This window comes from Trachymyrmex cornetzi, unplaced genomic scaffold (assembly GCF_001594075.2).
Source record: "Trachymyrmex cornetzi isolate Tcor2-1 unplaced genomic scaffold, Tcor1.1 scaffold245, whole genome shotgun sequence".
Taxonomy (NCBI): Eukaryota; Metazoa; Arthropoda; class Insecta; order Hymenoptera; family Formicidae; genus Trachymyrmex; species Trachymyrmex cornetzi.
Window position 1 is genome coordinate 173,512 of NW_017297113.1, and position 20,684 is coordinate 194,195.

Below are 20,684 nucleotides of genomic sequence, written 5' to 3' on the forward strand. Positions count from 1 at the left end.
TTCGACTTGTCGTCCGGTTGCTTCTGGTCCCTGCAGAATAAAAGAAAGCTCGGATTAAAATTTCTAGCTCTTAATACAATAATGTGTTCTTTATAATAATTTACGACATATGATGTAAAAAATATAGTTCCAAGACATCCTGAGATTTGTCACGTAGACATTATGTCGTCCACGAACAATATTGATTGCTTGTAACTTTCCGGATAAAAAAAACAAAAAGAAATAAAACGGATAATTCTTTTATCAAAACAACTAATCGAAACTTGCCTCTTGCGCGGCCTCATGAGATGCCGCTCCTTGACTTTGTACTCAAGGGTGGAGTGCGGAACTCCATAAAAGCTGCCAGCACGATGCACGCTCATCTCGCCGCGCTGAACTGCGCGTACCGCTTCGACAAGGCTATCCCTGTCGTAATTTCTGTATTTTCCGCGTTTAGGTCTGGTGCCCTTGCCGCCAGTACCCGGTTTCGATTTGTTCGCCTCTTGCGACTGCTGCTTGGATTGCGATTGCTGCGCCGACGACTGCTGCTGTTGTTGTGGCGGCTGTGGAGGTGTGTACCGACCCCTCTTGAATGGACTCGGGTCTGTTATCATGGCCTGCTGCGATGGAACCACACCGGCTGGTTGGCAGCCCGGTATGCCAGCCGCGCTGGGCGTTTGACCCTCTTGGAACTTGACGCTAATGCTCTTGGCGATGACGTCGCGGAAATTGACGGCCACCGCTTTGCCTACCAGCGAATTCGTGGGGCTGCTGGTACTGGAAAACGCTGGACTAGCTCGTTCCAGAAGGCCCGGACTCGAGGCGGCAGCCGCGAAGCTCTGGGCGAATGCGGCGGAAGTCGGCTCGCCGTTCTTGTTGGAACAGCCCGGCGTGCTGGCGGGCTTGTAGGACGGAATTTTCAATATCGCTCTGCCCTGAGCGCTGTCGCTGGCTTCTTCCTCGATATTGGGATTGAAGTCGTCGTTCGTCATGGGCCCTCGCTGCTGCTGCTGCGACTGTGACTGCTGATGTGCGGCGAGAGGATGGTGCTGATGGTGATGCGGCTGTGACTGGTCACCGTTCACGTTCTTGTTCAGTCTCTTGTCCTCGCTCATCAGCTTCCTCATTACTTCGGGTATGCGATAGTCTCGCGTGTCCATGCCTACATCATTATTACAATATTTGTAGTAGAGATTCATAAATGTCTGTCGGTATTGGCAAATTATGCATGCTCGTGAAGCTAATCAATAATAAGTACTCGAGGGTTAAATAATGAATAATAAAAATGTAGATATATCAAAGCAATTTAATTAGAAAAATTTTCTGTTTCTAAAGTGGCTAGTAATATGTAATACTGGTAATAAAAAGGTAAATCAGTACCAACCATAATGTCTTTTTTACCGATAGTGATAGAGGATAATAGCAAGCTCATGAATATGCCACAGGTCTGTTTATACATTACTTTGTTAAAGGTAAAGTGGGTGGGATTTAGTATAAATTTAATCACAAGAATAAAATTCTCTTTTAAAATCTTAGCATTTTTTTTTATATACATCTACCTATTGCCGATCCCTCAATGACTAATTCTATCGAGATGTTAGTATAAAGAAAGATTTACATCCGAAAATATTAACATAGATGAATCAGTTGTTTCTTTAAGTATCTGAGAGAGAGAATTGTATAAATTGAAACTATTATTAACATATGACTTTATATATATATATGTGTGTGAGAAAGGTTATTTATTAGAATTCTATGTAGAAATTTCAAATAATATGAAAATATTTTAATACAGATTTAATGATGACTTCAACAAAAATCGTGAGTTTCTTGCATTTATTTTTTGTTTTTCTTCAGTGTTTGTCATAATTTCAAATACAGACGCAAGCTATTCAAATTAAATTGCAGTCTTCAAAGGCAGAGAAAATATCGGCGAACTGATTAACTAGGGCCTGGCTTCTATCGATTTCAGAAGTCCTATCGTGGCGTAATACACTTTTCGGCTTTCCTCTCTTGACGTAGATTGGTTAGTCAGTCAATGACAAAATAAACTAATGCTTGGAAATGACGAATATCAATATACAATATTATTTTACAGCAAGTTAATTTTATATTACTACATTAATAAATATAAAAAAATTAATTATACTTTAAATTTTAGAAACATAAAACTTATTAAGAATTTAATTGTAATCGGAACTTTGATAGACAAAATTGCAATTCTTTGATAAAAATAAAAAATAAATTAACTCTTTAACTGTTGAAATAGCTTTTAAACTATTTGCGATATTATTTTGTAATATTAGGGAACTTAGATGATTAATTTTACCTAATGGTGCAGCGGCAGCCAACATCTTCTGAATATAGGGACCGATGTTCGCGTGATCAAATCCCGGCCATTCGGCTCCTGTCTCATGTCCTCGTTGCAACAAGTTTCTGAGGGAATCACCACCAGTCCCTTCGAGTGTAGAAAACCTCACGAGATCTTCCAACGACAGCAGAGGCTTCAACAGGGCCTTCTCGACTTCCTTCTCCTCTTCTGCACCGGATAATTCTTTGTCGTCCACCTGTTTCCAAAAAATCTCTTCTAGCGTTTTCTGCATATTTTCAAGTACAAAAGAGCATCTAAATTGCAAATTACAGTCAAGTTGTCCTCTCGAGGAAAATAAAAGTAGAAGCTTCCACCCCGTCTCCCCGAAGACGTGAGTAGAAGCATTGCTCTTCTCATTATCGATAGTCATTAAGTAACCATTACTGTTCATATATAAGTATGACAACTTCTTGTTCGAGAGTGCTTCATCGAGAGGTGTGTATCTGAAGTGTACGTGTATTTGTATCGTGTGTAGGTGTCAATTAATTGTCCATGTAAATATATACAAAGTGTTTCCCATAAAGTGACCGCATTGCATATTTTTAAAAAATATCAAAATAGAGAAGAACGTAATGCTGGAAAAGGTGCTTTAAAGCTTTGAGATACGTTGCACAGACGGATTTTATGTAAAAGAAATAACATGCGCTAGCTTTATCTTTTTTAAGAATCTTGAAAATATCGCTTTAAAACTTTTTCATAAATTTTAACATTTAACTTATTCAAAAATTTTAACATTTAACTTATTCTTAAAAAAAAAACAAAATAAAACAAATCATCTTTACACAAAGAACAAAATTAAAGATATCCTTTATTTTTCTTTCTTCATCCTTCAATACTTAACATAAGGTATTCAATTGAGTCACTTTACACAAACCACTTGGTACATGTATCTCCATCAAATATAAAATAGCCAAGCACCATGCAGGAGAACTGCTAATCGGTAAATGGTATTTTCCAAAGCAGCTGCAAGTGCTTTACGGGAAAAATGCTCTCGATACTCTCAACAGTCGGCCGGTAGACAATAATTGCGACTACCTTTCCCCTTCTAGTTCTCTATAGAAGGAAAAGAGGGCAGAATTCACGTAGAGAAAAACTTATCTTCGGCGTGCATTTCGACGAGATACGCCGGAATTCAAGTGTAGAGATACCACTCGGGACTCGTTTAAGGAGCATGCATTGCACTAAAAGTGAAGCAACAGTCTTCTATGATGGTTGCTATGTATATAAACGCGCGGTACGCGATCGCACAAAATGCAAGCACGAAAAATGACTTTAACCATTCTCATGCATAGACCGTGCTTGCAAACTCGACAAGTTATACTGTAAAATAACGCCTCTTAGTGCTCATGCTGAGGCAAAGTTTAGTCGGCAGACGATTTTAAGTAGCAAACTATTACAACCAACAGACCGTGCAATGCAATTACAATTTTTAGAAAAGTACAATACGCAATGCAGGATATTTTCTCGATTAAGGAGACGATTCGTATTACGCATTAAACGCCTCAAATTTTATTTCACAAAATTTTATGATAATGTTTTTTTCAATCTTGTTGAATGTTTTTTTTCCGATAAAAATATTATTCTATGTTCTGAATAGATTAAACACTCTTTTCTATATACTTTTTTATATACTTTTCTGATATAAATCGAAAGTTTTTACACATTTTAGTGTCCTCGGTATCTTCGATTACTTAAGTAAAATCAATTCTCATCCCACACATGCTAAAAAGAATTAATCGTTATCAAATTGAGAATCGAGAATCGGCAAGAGACACTATCAAGTGATGAGGATTAAATTGGACCACCGCGTTTAATTTGCCGTAATCTTCAATCGTGCTACTGTTTCACGGATGGCCGGCGCGTTTACACTGAAATTGATCTGTTTCAAAACAATTATTTGATTGGACGTCTCTATGCGGAGGATTGTATGCACGACACACATCGAGGATGCAGAGTGTCGAGGTCCAGAAGCGTACGTACATTTATGAATTCCGTGGCGCGACTATAAGCACCTTTAAGAACGAAAGAAAGATCGAGCCCGGACAAATTTTTCTTTCGTCTCGACACGACCTTCCCAAAAACTTACCTCGAATCTTGCAACCTCGCGGACACCAAGTTGCCGTGTGTTAAACTACAAATAGTGAGATAAAAAAAGTTAAACAGCCCATGCAAAAAACACTGGACACTACGGAGCATCACGACGACCGATACGGAGCCGCGTAGACCATCGTCTCTTTCCTTCAACATAAGATCACCGAACAAACGCACAGTTTCCGTCACCTTCTTCTATCAGATCGATATACCCTTCTTCTATATACTTTTCTTTAATTGGTCAATATTGTGCAACATTAAAAAAGAATATTCTCTCTTCTCTATGGTTCTTTCTCTGTTTTTTTCACGAATTATTTGTAAATTTAATAATTATATCTTCAAAAATATAAAAGTTAAAGTACAAAAAAAAATTAAGTGATTAAAAAAAAATATATAAAATTCATATTATTTATATTTAATATTAAAATTTGATTTAATAATATTTATCGAAATAAAAGTGCTTATTATTTTATATATAAATACAAAATTTAGCAGAACGTGATTATAATCTAATAAAGCTACTTTTAAACTACATCAAATTGTAATCACAGAAATTATTGGTCGACTGAATATAAATTGGGCGACTATAAGCGTATCGTTTAGCGATACAAGACACTCGGTCCACGCGAAATCCACGATCGCCGTGCCAGAGGTATGTTTTGGGGAAGCTTCATTCGTTCTTCCTAACCAAAACCACACTTAGATACAAATGAACGGTATATATTCGCGAATTTTCCCGACGAGATTTCCCTCGTGCATCGTTCGGTTTCTCAGCCCCTTCCATGTTCCTCTGCATGGTAATCGGCCTATTTTGCCGCGTAAATCATGAAGACTTATTACTCGCACGCGGACGATTTAAGTCGTAAGATATCGTATGTGATTTCTCGAGTGCCCGACAATATTCTATAATCTATAACGTTGATAAATGACTTTGGAAATTACCGTGATTATAATTTTATACTTCTGAGAAAATTATCCAAGATAACATTTATATATCGTTTATCTTTTTAATTGATATCTTTGAGGATATTTTTCTTCTCAATCGATACATATTGTGCAAACTTATATAAAACATAACTCATAGATATTTATAATCATTATCGCAATGCATCTAACGACAAAAAATTGTTTCCTTTATAAAATCGTTAATCAATCTGATATCAATTTTTGCAACAAAAATCTAATCAGATACTACCTATTTTTATATCCTCTTATATCTCTTTCACTTTTGGTGCTATATAATAATTAACGTACAGAGATATTATGACACATCTCTTTCAAAATACAATATATCAGATAAAATGCTTGATTTATCTTTTTTCGACTTTTATAACATTTGTCTTGTAATTTATCGCAAATATGAATCCGATATGTAATTTGTAAATCAAAATAATATAAACAGCTATGTTAGCGATCATGAAATACGCGGCGTGAAATCAACATCGACATTCTTCTTCGCGTTATTTGAAACGAGTCAACGCAGCGACTCCGAAATCATTTTGTCGCGCTATCGACTCGTTTCCGGATGAGAAACATCAGACATCGATAACGGAAACTTCGAAGATACACGATATAGCATCTTCGCGCGTCGCTTCGGTTCGTCGCATCATTCCCTCACGAGATTCCCCAGCCGCTGTCTATGCCAATTTGCATCCTCGGCTTTTCTACCCGACACGCGTGAAAGACCGACGAGACTTCGGCACGTGTCGGTGGCACGTTTCCACTCCCCGCATCTCTGCATCTCGACCATTCTCGCTGCTTTCTTTCTTTCCTCCTTTCTTTCTTTCTTTCTTTCTGTCTCTCTTTCTCTCTTTCTAGATCTCTAGCTATCTTCCGTTGTCTGTCCCCAAAACCTACCTCGTCCACTTGCGGGGGCGGAGTGGTCGCGGAGGCGTTTTGGGTCGTATTTGGTGGTGTTGTAGTAGTAGTAGTGGTGGTGGTGGTGGTGGTGATGGTGGTGGTGGTGGTGGCTGGGGCGCCGGGCTCGTGAGGGTGTGAATGGGTGCTAGTCAGGGACGCGTCCCTTTCGCGTTCCATCGCGAGCTTGTAGACCTTGTTGCGCAGAGTACTACGCGGTATCCCGTAGATTACCGCTGCCCTCCGCGTGCCGAGCTTGCCGCTCTGGATGTCCCTGAGGGCGGCCTGCAGTTCCTCCTCGGTATAAGTCCTCCTGCCGCCCCCGGCACCCACCACTGGAACACCACCGACGCCTGCCGCAGCCGCCGCCGCCGCTGCCGCCGCGGTCACAACCGGTCCGGTCATTCGCGGTTTCGCGCGGTAACACGAGCTGAAACAGCATTAATCAACGTTATATCGAGGCCACTACCTGATGATGTTTTTGCCTGCAATGTTGAGAGCCGCTTGAAACGTAATTTCGGGATATAGCTAGGTACATGGAAATGAGCGCCGAATGAATTGCTTGGTGAGCCGAGTTTGCAATATCGCGTCTCTGGAACCTTTATCGTGTACTACAAATATCTGTATAAAGTATTGAAAGATGTCACGTAACGGAAACAATTCATTGAAATTCGCGTTGCTTGTCAATTGCATTTTATCATATAGGAAAACTTATTTTTGTGTCCCTCGAGTTTTCCATTTTGCTGGTCCGACTTTTAAGATAGCTCCTATAACTATCCGTCAGTCATCATAACAGAAATCTCGTTTATTCTGTCATATACTAAAGTCAAAGAAAATTAATTTTACTTTCCAAAACTGCGCATATAAACACAGAGGAAGAAGTAATATATTAAAAAATAGTATTGCCTGAAGAAAAAATCAATCTCTCATAAAATACTTTACTTTACTATCTTTCGATTTCTTCTTATCGGTAAAAAATACAATAAGATATTTAGTTAAATATTATATTTTCTATTTGTATTCTCTCTTTAGAAGTATTATGAAAGAATTATGGACTTAGTTGAGACATAGTTTGAATATGAAACATTCAAATAGCAGACATTGTAAACAAGTAATCAAGAGACTGCGTGGTTCGATAATCGATTGGCCAATGGAGGCGTTCGATATTCATTCGCGAGCTTCGTGTATATGTAACAAAGTCAGATTATTTAGCGTTTCTCGTAATGCAGACTCACGTGTATCCACGTTTCCTAGACTAACTCGAGAAACAACCCGCATCAAATGGCCACGTGGCCATCCCGACGCTTGCACGTGTTTGGCGTCGTGCCAATGGCGAATTGCGAATCCGTATAGCTTTGATCCTGGCTTCGGGGGACATCGAGCCATGCAAATTAAGTTTTTCAAACGAACAGACTGAAAAACGCGTTAACTCGGCAATTTCTCGTATTGCATTAATCGATTTCTAGCCAAAAAAGCGAGCATTTATGCTTCTTTAAACACGTAATTCATTTACATAAACATCATTTCGTAGTACGATTATATAAACAAGATTTATTTATAAGATAAAAATTAAAACACCGGTTAAATTGCTAGGAGGTACAAATCGTGTATAAATATATTTATTATATGTATTTATTAGAATTTTCTTTTTATTGCTATCATAAATTTTTGTATCATCGCCATTTCCTGTAATACACTATGTTTACAAGGTAATTTTGATACTAATTATTCTATAATATCTGTGACGTAAGACATTCATTACTGTCAACTTTTATAAAAATAAATACTTCCTGTATAAAAATAAATCTTATTCTATCGGATTGCAATAAAGAAACAGATAAAAATAAACAATTACATAATACTAACTCAGAGTGCATAACATTTTTAAATATCAATATATATATATATATATAAAATAATATTGTATATGATTCAACTTAATAAAAATCTAAAGACGGTATAAAAAAAGTTTATAAAAGACAATAAAAACTTTCCTCTTAGCTATTTTTATGCAACAATAAATTTTCTCAACCATCCTAAGAACTAAACGTTGTTTACACCTAATCACCTCGCGCTAAATACGCGAAGAATAACAATTTTAGGTGCGAAAGCATTCAGTAATATTTCGCGCTCGCATAAAAGAACGCGACGTGGCACGAAGGTGATGGATATCGGGTCGGTGTAATTTGTCATGGAGCGCAACGATAAGATTAGGCGTAAGAAATCATCGCGAGCTTCGCGCTCCTCTTTCGTCGTCCCACCCCCGCTTGCACCGTGGAGCCCTCCTTTGCAAGTTCGTCGACCTGTGCCGCTGATAAAAGTGCATTTCGCCCGACGCTGGCTTGCCGGGATAGGTCCCGCTACGTCAGTAGTCATCGACCGGCGCTGATTTATCTGCAATTTTTGTTTGTTGGCTCGTCTGCGGTTTTACGCGACGATACGCGCTACGTTTAACGCCATCGGAAACTCGGTCGTCCCGCGTTCCACGTGCGTTTCAGGTTCAACGTTCCACAAGTAATATCGTCGCATAATTTCGTAGAGAACGGTATTCGCATCCGCCAAATAAAACGACGTGTATCTAACCGCAAGGAATTTAGACTTTTATCATCGACTCATTTCCGTAAAAACGTGTACCCTCGCGTCGCGGACTCCTTGTCGCACACCTCCGCAAAAGAAACACTGTATCGCGCGTTATACTTTCGATGTAATATAGCAATTTGTGTCAAGAACGAATTCCTTAACTTAAGTAACAGATTTATCTCTGTGCAATAATGTAAAATTTCTCAAACATGCGAGAAGTCTTTAGCAAAGCTGTTAAAAACAAACATTAAGACAGACATCTTCAACGTCAACATATTTACAGATGCCGGAAACCAAGGTTTCATGATCAAACTGGATGGTTTAGTTTAGTAAATTCTGGCATAAATCACAAGGCTCACGCAATCGCGAACCAGATAGTCGTAATCTTGTCCTTCGCAGCGGCGTCAATATCTCTTTGGCCAGCGAACCTTCTCCAAAGCCTTCTACGAACCGGTTTTACTTCAGTACCCGGGTGTCTGGTTTTATTGCAGCTCGCCTATTTTTCCAGTATCGCGGACGCGCGCAAGTGCGAACTGTACATCTAATTTCGCTTCTTCGTGGCTACTTGCCATGAGAAGACACGTTCTTAAATCTAACCGATCGACTCGTATTTCTCATATTATATCTCTCTAAAAAATTTATATTATTATTTTACTTTAAAACATAGAACAAAAATATGAGATATTCATTAAGATTAGTATGTACAATCCAATTAAAAAATGTTTACAATAAAATATTTAAAATAATTACAACATATAATAATAGCTTTTTGGTTTAATACAATTTAATACAATTTGTTGACGCAACAAATTTTCGTTTAGCCTCGTACATAGATGAAACGGATGTGATAACAGCATAAAAAGATTGAAACAAAAATCGCGACATAACAATGTAAATGGCAGTGCTTAAAGAAAAGTATGAAATTAGTCAAACTAGTCTAATTACGCAATGTCCGTTTATAGACGACGCTAAGTACCTTGAGTTTGTCTACTTTGTAGCACCAAAGTAGAAAAACTTAACGCGCCTATCGCATGAATTTAATAGGTATTACGCTATAGGTGCATTAACGATCTAACAACCCACGCAATTCCCGCGTTACTAGAAATTTTATACGTAATTGTATTTAAACAAATAACTAAATTTTTATATTACGAATTTATTGCAAACAATATTAGAAAAAAGGCAAAAATCTTCTATGATTAATATCTCTAAAATATATAGAGTTTAAAATGTGGATTCTCCCAATAAACAATGAATGATATTAAATTGCGAATCGGTAAATATACATGAAAAGAACGATTTTGATGAAGTATCTAAAAATTTAGCTAGATATAGATCTGAAAATAATTTTGTTTGGACCAGTAAAAAATAATTATGTAGGATCCTTAATTCATCTAATGAATTGCACGTAATATATCTTGACTTGTTGATTAAGAATGCAGAACGCTACACATTACTGACACTTTCTTCATCTACGGATGCTATACGTGAATTTACTTTTATTGAAAATTAATGAATTTGTTTTTTCTTTCAACAATTTTGAAATATTTAAATCTCTTTAGAAAAATGACAAATATAATTCATTATTTTAATTGTCTTTCGTCATATTTACGAACACTATTTGCTAATTGCTGTATATTTTTAATACAATACAGTTGATATTCCTAGATTTACCAAGCCCAATATTTAAATACATACATTAAAATTAAAACGTTCGCACGCTAGTTTAAATTAGGTTTAATTTCGACTCGACGCGACGGTTTCGTCGGCGGTCCTATCTTATCGCTAATTACGCAGTCGTGTATATGCGTCGGCGCAAACGTCTCTCTCGCCAAGATCTCTTTCTTTTCTCTTCCCCTTCGAACTTTCTTCCCTCTTCTCTTACTCGTTTCCTATCCTACTCTCTTCACTTCTTCGCTCTCTCTTTCTTACGTTTCAGTCTCCCCTTTACGCTTCTTCATTACGCGCCGCGACATACTCGAGGTACTCTGCATCTTCGATATGTCAGGAGGTACAGATTACGGTGGACTAATAATAGACGATGATAAAAATTTGACGCGCAAAATGTTCCGCGAGGGAAAACAGCGAAAACATGGGAGCAACGTACTCCAACAATCTGACACATTTGAATCGCTTGAACTACCGATCTTCTCCATTTTTCGCAAATCGTGTAATAAAGATAATAATTGTCGCGAGTAGAAACAATTTTTTATTTGTTTAAGATAAAAATTAAATTTTTGTCGATCGATGTGATATATTATACTTTTTCATAACTTTAATAATGGTCAGAAAATTAGAACAATTTTAATTTTTCAAAGTAAAATTTAAATCTCACTAAAATTGATATTTATTCATTACTAGGACTTCGTAAATTTCAATATGAGTTGTACACGAAACAGAACTATGCGTAAATATCATATTTTCATAATCTCTTTCATACTGTCTTCGCGACAGAGAAGCGAAATAAAATATGTATAAAACTTTTCCCTTTGTTGTCATTTATTTAGGCGTGGATAGGTTTACGAAATTTGCTTCATCATGTTTCGTATTCGAGACCACAAGCGAGTTGCATCGATTCTGTGAAACGGACTGCTTAAATATTTATCGAGGTACGTACCGCAGACGTATAACAGTTTAAAGCTCAAAGGGTTGCAAAGTTCAAGCAACTCGTCGGTATTATTACGGTTTGTAGGATACCGGCTGCTTACCACGATCGCACAAACGTATTACAACGAAATTTTTTCGTACAATTTAAAACACTAAAGCGCGATACATTAAACATTTACGCGTGAGAGTCGTGCAATAAGCGATCTGCCTAGTTATGACAGTTTAATCAAAGAACGTATTATTCTCTTTACGTTACAGGAAAAATATATTACAGTAGTTTCCTTGTCCAAAAAAAAGAAAATATTTTTACAAACTTAAACTTAATAATTCATAAAGTAATTGCAATTTGCAGTAAATTATTTTCCAACATTCTTTGTGAAGATATTATATGATAGCTAGAATAAAGTCTATGAAATCGTTTATTTCTTTATAACTATCTAATTAAAAAAATTATTTTTAATATTTCAAAATTATTTATTTTTTTAAATCTAATTAAAATTTTATAAAAATAAAAGGAAAAATAATTACAGAGATTAATTGTAATAAGAATTATTAAATATGACATCTTTGTGTAAAATAATTCGCAATAATATCAAATAGTAAATAGTTGATTATCAATTTATTTAAAAGCACATCATTGCAAATTATAACGCGATATGTAAATGAATGAAACTGACTTTCAGTCCAATAACAAAAAGAAAATATTTTAGCAGATTAGTTACGAGATTAGTAATCATCTTTTCAAGTTAGTTCAATGCGAATTGAGAGCTCGTTGAATCTGTAATGTGACTTTATTTATCCAGACACATAAATTTTTCGCAAGCCATTGGAATTATCATCGTTTCATTGTAGCAGCGTGATAGCTACGAATCGCAAGGAAAACATCGTACCCATGCAGAAAATTCAGAATCGTTCATGACACCGAACAATTTAATTAAATAGTCATAATCAAATATCTTGTTTTAAATATACTGTTCATTTCATCATTGTTTTTCATCATCAGTCATTCTTATTCAAATTAGTTAAAATCTTGTTTCATTAATTTTAGATTGTTAATAAAATATATAAATGTTTAGATTATTATTGATAAATTTGTAAAATTTATAACGAATAATATTTTTGCGTATTTGTATGTATATTAATTTTAAAGTATTATTTTTCCTCCAGAGAATACATCTCTAACGTATCTAGGATAGTCGAATATTCGCAATAGTATTATTACGACTCAATAGAACCACCAAGTTCATTTAACAAACTTGAGCTTCGCCGCAATCCTAGGTTCCGATAACCGCCGCATCTCTTTATCTACAATCCTGTTTATCTTTTAGTACAATATTACAGCACAGATACTTATGAATTACACAAATGTAAAAATTGTTTAATGTTCGACGAATTAATTTTTTATGAAATAATTGAAAATGATAACCTATGTAATTATAAATAATAAAAACATGATATTTTTAGTTATATAAACAAACCGATTAAGACAAAGAATCTCAAAGATTTAAGTTATATCACATCAATTTGCGGCGATTTTATTCCGCATATTTGTCCGGATAAATCCGAAAATACAGCACACAACCGTGAACTCGATCAGCCCGCACCAGTGTCGAGCGAACGATACGATTCCCCTCTGCCGTTGTCGCGCATGACGTCTTTACGAGGGAGATAAATCACGGTTATGCCCAGCCGCGTGATTGGCACCTAATTGCGACGGCATTCCGGATCGACTGGCTGTCAGTTTCGCGATTTTCGAAAGTCGTTCGCCTGCGGTGTTTTAATCGACGCCTTATCGAAACGCCCGCCCGGCCCGGCTTAAACGGCCACTCGATCACGAAGAACGTTCGCTACGGAATGCGATCGTGGGTCGTATTCTTTTTTTCCCCTCTACATTCGCATACGGAATGCATATTCCTATCGGTGACTCGCCTCGAGGTGTAAAGCGAGTTGTGCGATAACGCCGAAACGATGCCTCATTGTCGTTGACAAACGACGATTTTCCAACGTGTGGGAAAGAACATTCTCTCATCGAAGCCAAACATTCGTACGAGTTTGAACTTGTCATTTCCATTTGGCTTTTTTCCGTTTTCATTCTAATGCGTACTTTTAGAAAGAATTTTATCACTTCTATCTCTTATCGCTTTTTAAATGTGGAGTTGAAATAGCTGTAAAACATTTATTGCTTTAACACTTTAGCATCAACACATCATTATGTTCATTAACAAAAGAAAACAAATTTTATGAATAAAATTAAATAAAACGTTTGAAGGTTAAAAATATAATATGAAATTTATGAACGAGAGATTGAAATCTTTTCAACTTTCTTCAGCGTTCATCTTTGTGCACAGATATTGGATTAAGACTACTCTAGGAATTTCTTTTCATATATTAAATTTTAATATATTTTATATTATAAACATCAATGAATCAAACAAACATGAGTGTGTGTTTTCATGAATAACGCATAGCATATATTTATAATTTAAATTAAAAACACCGTGTGTGTGACGCATTGGCTCATTTGTTATGATTAATGCATATCTCAATTGTCACTTTTTATTATTAGTAAAAAGTATCCTATATCGTTCCCTATTAAGAGTAAGGAAATGTAAAAAGATTACTTACTTCAGGATAGTCTTGGGATCGATGCCTGTCGGCATTCTCAGAGGTATTTTCTGTTGCTCCAATAGAGATATGTTGTTGTCCTGAACAAACAAAATGAATAATAACATTAGTACAAAAAAACCGTCGAGTGATAAAAATAAAACAAATAAATAACTTAATATTACGCAAGCATACAGCCTAGTTACTTAGACGTCAGCGTTAGTCACTTAAGAACAAGACTAGGAAGCACTAATAAAACACACTATATGAAAGGAATTATTGTTTAGCAATACATGAAGTAGCAATCGTCGCGTAAAAAATGATCCCATCGTGACAACTCACTAAAAAGTATGAATAACAGTTACGGATAATTTGCACATCGTTTACAATCGTCTCCACTCATTATGTGATCCTTCATCAAACACTTGGTGAATCGCGCAACGTATGATCGTCTTATCGCGAATTCAATGTCGAAACAAATTTGAACGAGCACATTGCAAGAATAATGAAGATGTTTGAGAAAAACCGTATGTTTTCACGCGATAGAATGAACGGTCTCGAACTTACCTGAGAATTTCTGGGTTTGGCCGAGAGATCGAGCGGTTGATCGGCCGCCGCGGCGCTGTCCTGATGGGTCTGCACCCCAACAAGGGGCGCCTCCCTCGGCGGTAAGCACCATTGGGGCAGCAAGGTGGGGTAAGTGCCGCTGAGAGCGGCGGCGACCACGGACGCCGCCATCGGATCCACCTGGACCGACATCGGTGACTCCGCCGATCGCGAGCTGCTGCTACTGTCGCTCTGCGGACTCTGCGGGGCACAACACGAAGAAACGTGTCATCCCGGCTCGCGCGATACGAAAAGGAACTGCCTGACTGAATAGCCGGTGTGGATTGGTCGGACGACAGAAAGGACACCAGGGTGAGATCCGCGAGAAGACGCGATGCGGCAGGATCGAATTCTGATCGAATTCATTTCTCGTAAGGCGCGCCGCCGCCTTCGCGAGTCCTCGTGAATTTTTTATGGGCGCGTCAAAGTGATCAAAGCTGAGAGGCTGGCGATACAGCGATGCGGCCGGCGCCAAAGTACCAAGTACGTTCGACTTAATCAAAAGTAGCAAAGAAGGAAGGCTAGGTCAGACTCGAGCCGCGATCGCGATGGCACAACAGGTGCATGAAACGAGGTTGAAACGAGATTCCGGTGACGCGATTGCATAAGTGCATTGCAGAAGAAACGAACAGCATTAGTGTGCATCAATTCATCTATCGATCTCAATTAATCATCGATAAGACCGTCGGAATATTTCGAGATTTCGAGATTTCGAGATTTCGAGATTTCGAGTCATTCGAAGCGTTCGTCGCAGGATCGCAGAATTTTGGGATCCGAATTCCGCGTGAAGAAAGATTACTTATGCGTTCGTTTACTTATTCCGGTCCGCATCCCTTTCGCGGATAATCTCTACACAAAATTAGCAATGAAGGACGAGGTCGATGCTCAGCCATGCGCAACCTCACACTCGGCGGACTCGCCGCAGGGTACTTACAAGGGGCGGCTGGTCGTCGTGGGTTAGCTTGCCGTCGAGACAGAAGTAACACTTGTCGAGCGGCTTCCAGTCCTCCGGCGGTGGGCTCGTGCGTCTTCCAAGGAGAAACGGCGTCGCGACGCTCGTCGCGGCTGCGTTCCCGTCGCGGCATAACAGCCCCGACCTGGTCCCTTCCGAATTCGTCGCCGGTGTCGTCAGTATCGTGGTACCGCCAGAACCCGGTACTTCCTGCAGCTCCTCCTCTTTCTTTACCCTCAGTAAGCCCTGCGTTACCGGTGCCCGCTCCAACGCGATTTCCTCCGTTCGTTCCTAAAATGAAGAGATACAAAATGTGAACAAAGTCAGAGAATGTGAGTGACCAAATTTTCAAGTTGCTGCGTGGAATCTTAAACGGAATCAATTAAAATGAATTTTACTATTTCCTTGTCATACTTAACCTAGTCTCTCTATAGAGTAATTATTATTTCATTATTTTTATTCTCTATAAGTCAGAGTACTTTTCAACTAAACTTTTGCACGGTTTATCTTCTCTATCTCCTTTTTCTCCAAATTCGAGAAAAAAAGGGCAAAGAACGGTAAGAAGTTTAGCTAAAAAGAACAAGCCATAATATAAATGATTATTATACACAAATCTATACGAACCTTGGTCCCTTCCGTGTCGGTAGCGTTGGCAGTCGGATGATCCCGAGTCGCACGATCGTTTTCCGTTCTGAGAGGGCTGACCGCCGACCTGTCGGCGTCCTCGTCGAGCTTGAGCCGTTTCTCCGCTTCGTTCTGGCCCCGTCCCGTTTCCTCGTCGTTCTCTTCGCCGTCCTCCTCCCCGTCGACGTCCTCCCCGTCGTTTTGCCGGCGTCCACGTCGCCGTCTCGTCGCTATCGTCGTCGTACCGGTCGCTGTTGTCGTCGTCGACGTGGTCGTCGCGATGCCGATGGTCGTCGCCGTTGCCGTTGCCGTCGTTGTCGCTACTTCCGCCGTCGTCGTCACCGTCGTCGACGTCGCCGTATCCGTCGTCCTCGTCGAGGTGTCCTCCCGCGCGGCACCCGCGTCTGTGAGCTCCTCGTCGGCGGCCTCGATCTTGACTTCGCCCGGCCTTAGACGGCGCGAATCCTCCTGCTGTTGCTGCTGTAAATGGTCCTGAACCGGCGCGGGTAGGTGATGGTGGTTCTGCAGATGATGCCTCTGCAGACTCTCCTGTTTCACCACACCGGTCGCAAGCGTCGTCGTCGTCGTTGTCGTCGTGGTCGTCGCCGTCGTTAGCACCGTCGACGACAACGACGTGGGTGCCGGGTGATGCAGCTGCGGCCCAATCTGGTCCAGGCTCCCGGGTATCGGGTTGCAGGACGACGACAACGCCGGGTAAAGCCGATGGTGGGGCTGTGATTCGCTGCTGCGGGTGCCGCTGTACAGGGTGTCCTGGTATTGCTTCCATCTCCTACGGCCCATCAACTCCTCCGCTACCCGTTCCAGACCTGCGACACCACCGCAACTACATCAAACAATGATGTGCATTCCGGTTACCCGGAATCCATGTGTATATCTATGGAGTTTTACCTTCAATAAGGCAAACAAACATTCTATATGCTGCACACAATAGGACATACCTATTTGAGATTGACAACAATTTCAAGGCTCGGATCCTCTAAAAACGCTCTTTTAGAGTCTCATTCTGAAGAGAAATCTCACTCTGTGAAGAATGAAATCTCACTTTTAAAGATTGAAAATTGAGCTACTCTTTTTCAGGATTGGCTCAATTTCTTTAGAATGATATTCCACTCCAAAGAATTTAGAAAGTACAAATAAAAAAAAAGCTGAGTACCCAACTCATTATTATAAAAAATAAAAGTAAAATAACATCAAACAATTTACATACCTTTTGATAAATTTTCATCGAATGTGCTCATTAATCGATGCCTATAATAAAAAGCTTCCTAAAGCTGAAATATTTGATTGCAGCTTCAATAATTTTTTTCGAGCAACTGTATAAATCTGTTGCTCGAAAAAAATGTTAGATTTATGTATATAATAAGCACATCCGATTTCGTCGAATAGAATATAAATTTATAATTGTGGAGCGTTTTGTTTCTGGCCTATCGATCTTGAAATAGTTTCTTGAATAATTGCATGGTGCCACTTATGCCAAAAGCTGGGAAACACGTCCGCCCAAGTATATTTCTCTGAATGTTAACTATCGCTATTGTAATCGTACACGCTAAAGTAAATGGTATGCGGTTTTATAATCGCGGTTGCATAATCGTGAGTTACGCGAAATATACCCGCTGCGGATGACGATATCTAGCCCACTGCACAAATTCACGCACGCGCATCGCTATAACGCGCACGACTGACTTGTTTGTCATAGGAAATGATGGACGATGATTAAGGTTCCAGAGAAAAGCACGCGGATGTTCGTAGCTGTGAGACGCGGATGCAGTTCTTCCAGCGAGAATCACACGTGAAATTATGCAGATCGCGCGCGATTGAGTAACCGGACATGGTGGTTTTCGAAGGCCACGGTTACGCATATGGCAAACCGAGAGGAAAAAAAAACTGCATTTGTATGAAGAATTAACTTTTTCGTTTTTTTAGTAACTCAGAACGTAATCGAAGAGTAAAATTGTCACAATTATCGGAACTTCATCGCAGCATTCGAAAATATCCGAGGACTTAATTATATGTACAGGAACGAAATTGTTAATAATTAATCATTTCATTGCTCTGAACATATAAACGCTTTGTGCGAATTAAAAGATATGGAAACGTAATTTTCTTAGAATTCTACGAATCTTTACATAATTATTATTGAGCATTATTAGACTGTCGCGAAAGTTTCATTGGGGCCGTTAAAAAAAGAAGAAACTTTACGTTCGATACTTCTATCGAGTACATATTTCGAGGAAGGTAAGAATATGGAAAAATAACACTCGCTACGTTCTTATATAATTTCTAGAAATGCATTCGAATGCGTTGAATATCTCAAAGAACGTCGGTTTTTTTATCTCACAGGCAGCTACAATTCGCTTACGCCAGTTATAATTCCGCTTGATTCCGCTCCACTCCCTAGAATGGTTCGTGATACAGACGGCGATAACGAGATTTTTTTCGCTTCCTTATCCAAAGGCCGAATAGTTGACCGTTATCACACCAGCATGACGTGTTTAACTCTGCCGCGTCGCCGGCTCCGTCGAAAAGATTTCCGAGCGTCAGTTCAACGCCGGCGGATGCTGTTTAATCATCAGCGGGATTTTACAAATTATGATATTTATGCTAGTCGAAACAATTATCAGAGCCACGCCATAGTACGTTGCGATACATGTGCATTTGTGACGGATGTTAATTTCCTGAATAAATATTTAACATCGCGGAAATATGCCCGCCAGCGCGAGCTTGTGTTTTTCGCTCGTTCATTAATTTAGCAAACAGTATTCGATATTCATTTGAGCAAAAGCTCCGTGATCCCGTCGTACATTTCGTCATCGAAGAACCGTGAAAACGATTTAATTTACAATGTTCAAATTTAATTTTACGTCAGATCTTTTCTCGCTCCAACTATATATATTTTCATCTGTTTACGGAAATCATACTTGAGATTTTCGAAAACCTGCAGTTATCCAGTTCGCTCAAGTTTGCAAATCTCTTTCTCGATTTAAACACAGTACTCGTATATATCGCAAGACAACGATAAATGATCTTATTCAATTCTTTAAATAATTTTTATACTTTCCAGCCAAAATTATCACACAGTTTATCATATTCGTTTCTTTTTTGTCTATTTCTCGCGATACTCGAAATACCTAATTCTATCGCGAATTTATTACGCGCCATTGATTTATGACACGCGGAGAATAGAATTTACTCGAATCGTCGGTCTCTAATTCTCAAAGAGCATTTTCCTATCCCCGATCAAACGCAAACCGACTACAGCCGGGCAATTACAGCTCGAACCAACCAATCAACCGCCCTTCTCGGCGGACACCCGGTATCGCGGCGCGCGTGCCGCGGATGCAACGTACCGTCACGCCAATCGGTGCTCGGTACGATGCACCACGTGCATACACGCTTCGCACAATGTGCGGGTGTAAACGTATGCGTTTCCACATTCGTGAGGCGATCGCGAATGCACGTACCGCGCGTATGTGAAAATATATATCGCGTGCGAATCGAGTGCAGCGGCGATTTTTCATGGCGCCCGCCTTCGTAGCGCTGAATTGATTTTGTCGTTTGCCACGCGGCGGGATAGTCATTAGGGCCGCAAAGAGCCGGTCGCGGGTCAACCACGGCACGTCGTTTCTGCGAAACGCGTTGTTTCTGCGGAACGGCGGGGAATTCGCAAATTAAATTGCACTCGGGATCGATTCGACCATTCATTGGCGTACAATTCGATATGTCTTGGAATTTCGAGGCTTTTGCTCACCGTGCGTGGACCAATTTATGTTAACAATTTGATTTAGGTTTAATCGAAGTTCAATGAGTTTCATTTTCAGGTATAATTGTTTGTAATCGAGAGATAAAGAGTCAACGTGTTTAATTAGGTCGGCTCGATACAAAATTCACGCAAGCCCCCAAAAAAAGAACACGATGGAAAATTGTGTTTCGTGACGAAAAGAGATCGTGGATCGTATCACATTTTTCCATGTAACGCTTTGAAAAATATTATTCTAAAAATATAAACCTCATTATAACGAGAAAACCGCTGCAATGTAACGCGTACTGATGCAATATTACTGGACCGCTTAATTTAGGATCAATTTGTAGTGGTCCAACGGCTTTGTGGTAAAGCAGAGCCATTGAAAAATTCAGAGGAAAATTTCGGCGTGTTTAAAACAACGATTGCACATTTCGCCTTCGTAAATTTACAAAGAACAATATCACCCGTATTAAAAATAAATGAGTAACTAAATTATGATGCAACTTCGAAGATTTTCTATTGTATATTACACATTTGCATACAATCGTATTTGAATAAACTAAACCTCGCGAATGTGTAATTTAATTAAAACGATGATACATTGAAGGTCATCGAAAGGCAAATATCTTGATCTAACGATTTAAAGAATT

General features: G+C 39.1%; 1 protein-coding gene across 1 annotated transcript in view; it reads right to left on the reverse strand.

Annotated features, from left to right (window-relative positions):
* Window positions 1-20,684, reverse strand: part of Eip93F (Ecdysone-induced protein 93F) — a 45,542-nt gene that overhangs the window by 4,869 nt on the left and 19,989 nt on the right. Inside the window, exons 2-9 of the mRNA XM_018507660.1 lie at window positions 16,272-17,098; window positions 15,630-15,938; window positions 14,657-14,896; window positions 14,111-14,190; window positions 6,299-6,728; window positions 2,309-2,546; window positions 251-1,141; window positions 1-30 (exon numbers count right to left, since the gene is read on the reverse strand). The exon at window positions 1-30 is cut by the window's left edge and continues 1,232 nt beyond it. Of these exons, the coding sequence (XP_018363162.1) occupies window positions 1-30; window positions 251-1,141; window positions 2,309-2,546; window positions 6,299-6,728; window positions 14,111-14,190; window positions 14,657-14,896; window positions 15,630-15,938; window positions 16,272-17,098 (3,045 nt within the window). The remainder of the gene's footprint in view (window positions 31-250; window positions 1,142-2,308; window positions 2,547-6,298; window positions 6,729-14,110; window positions 14,191-14,656; window positions 14,897-15,629; window positions 15,939-16,271; window positions 17,099-20,684) is intronic.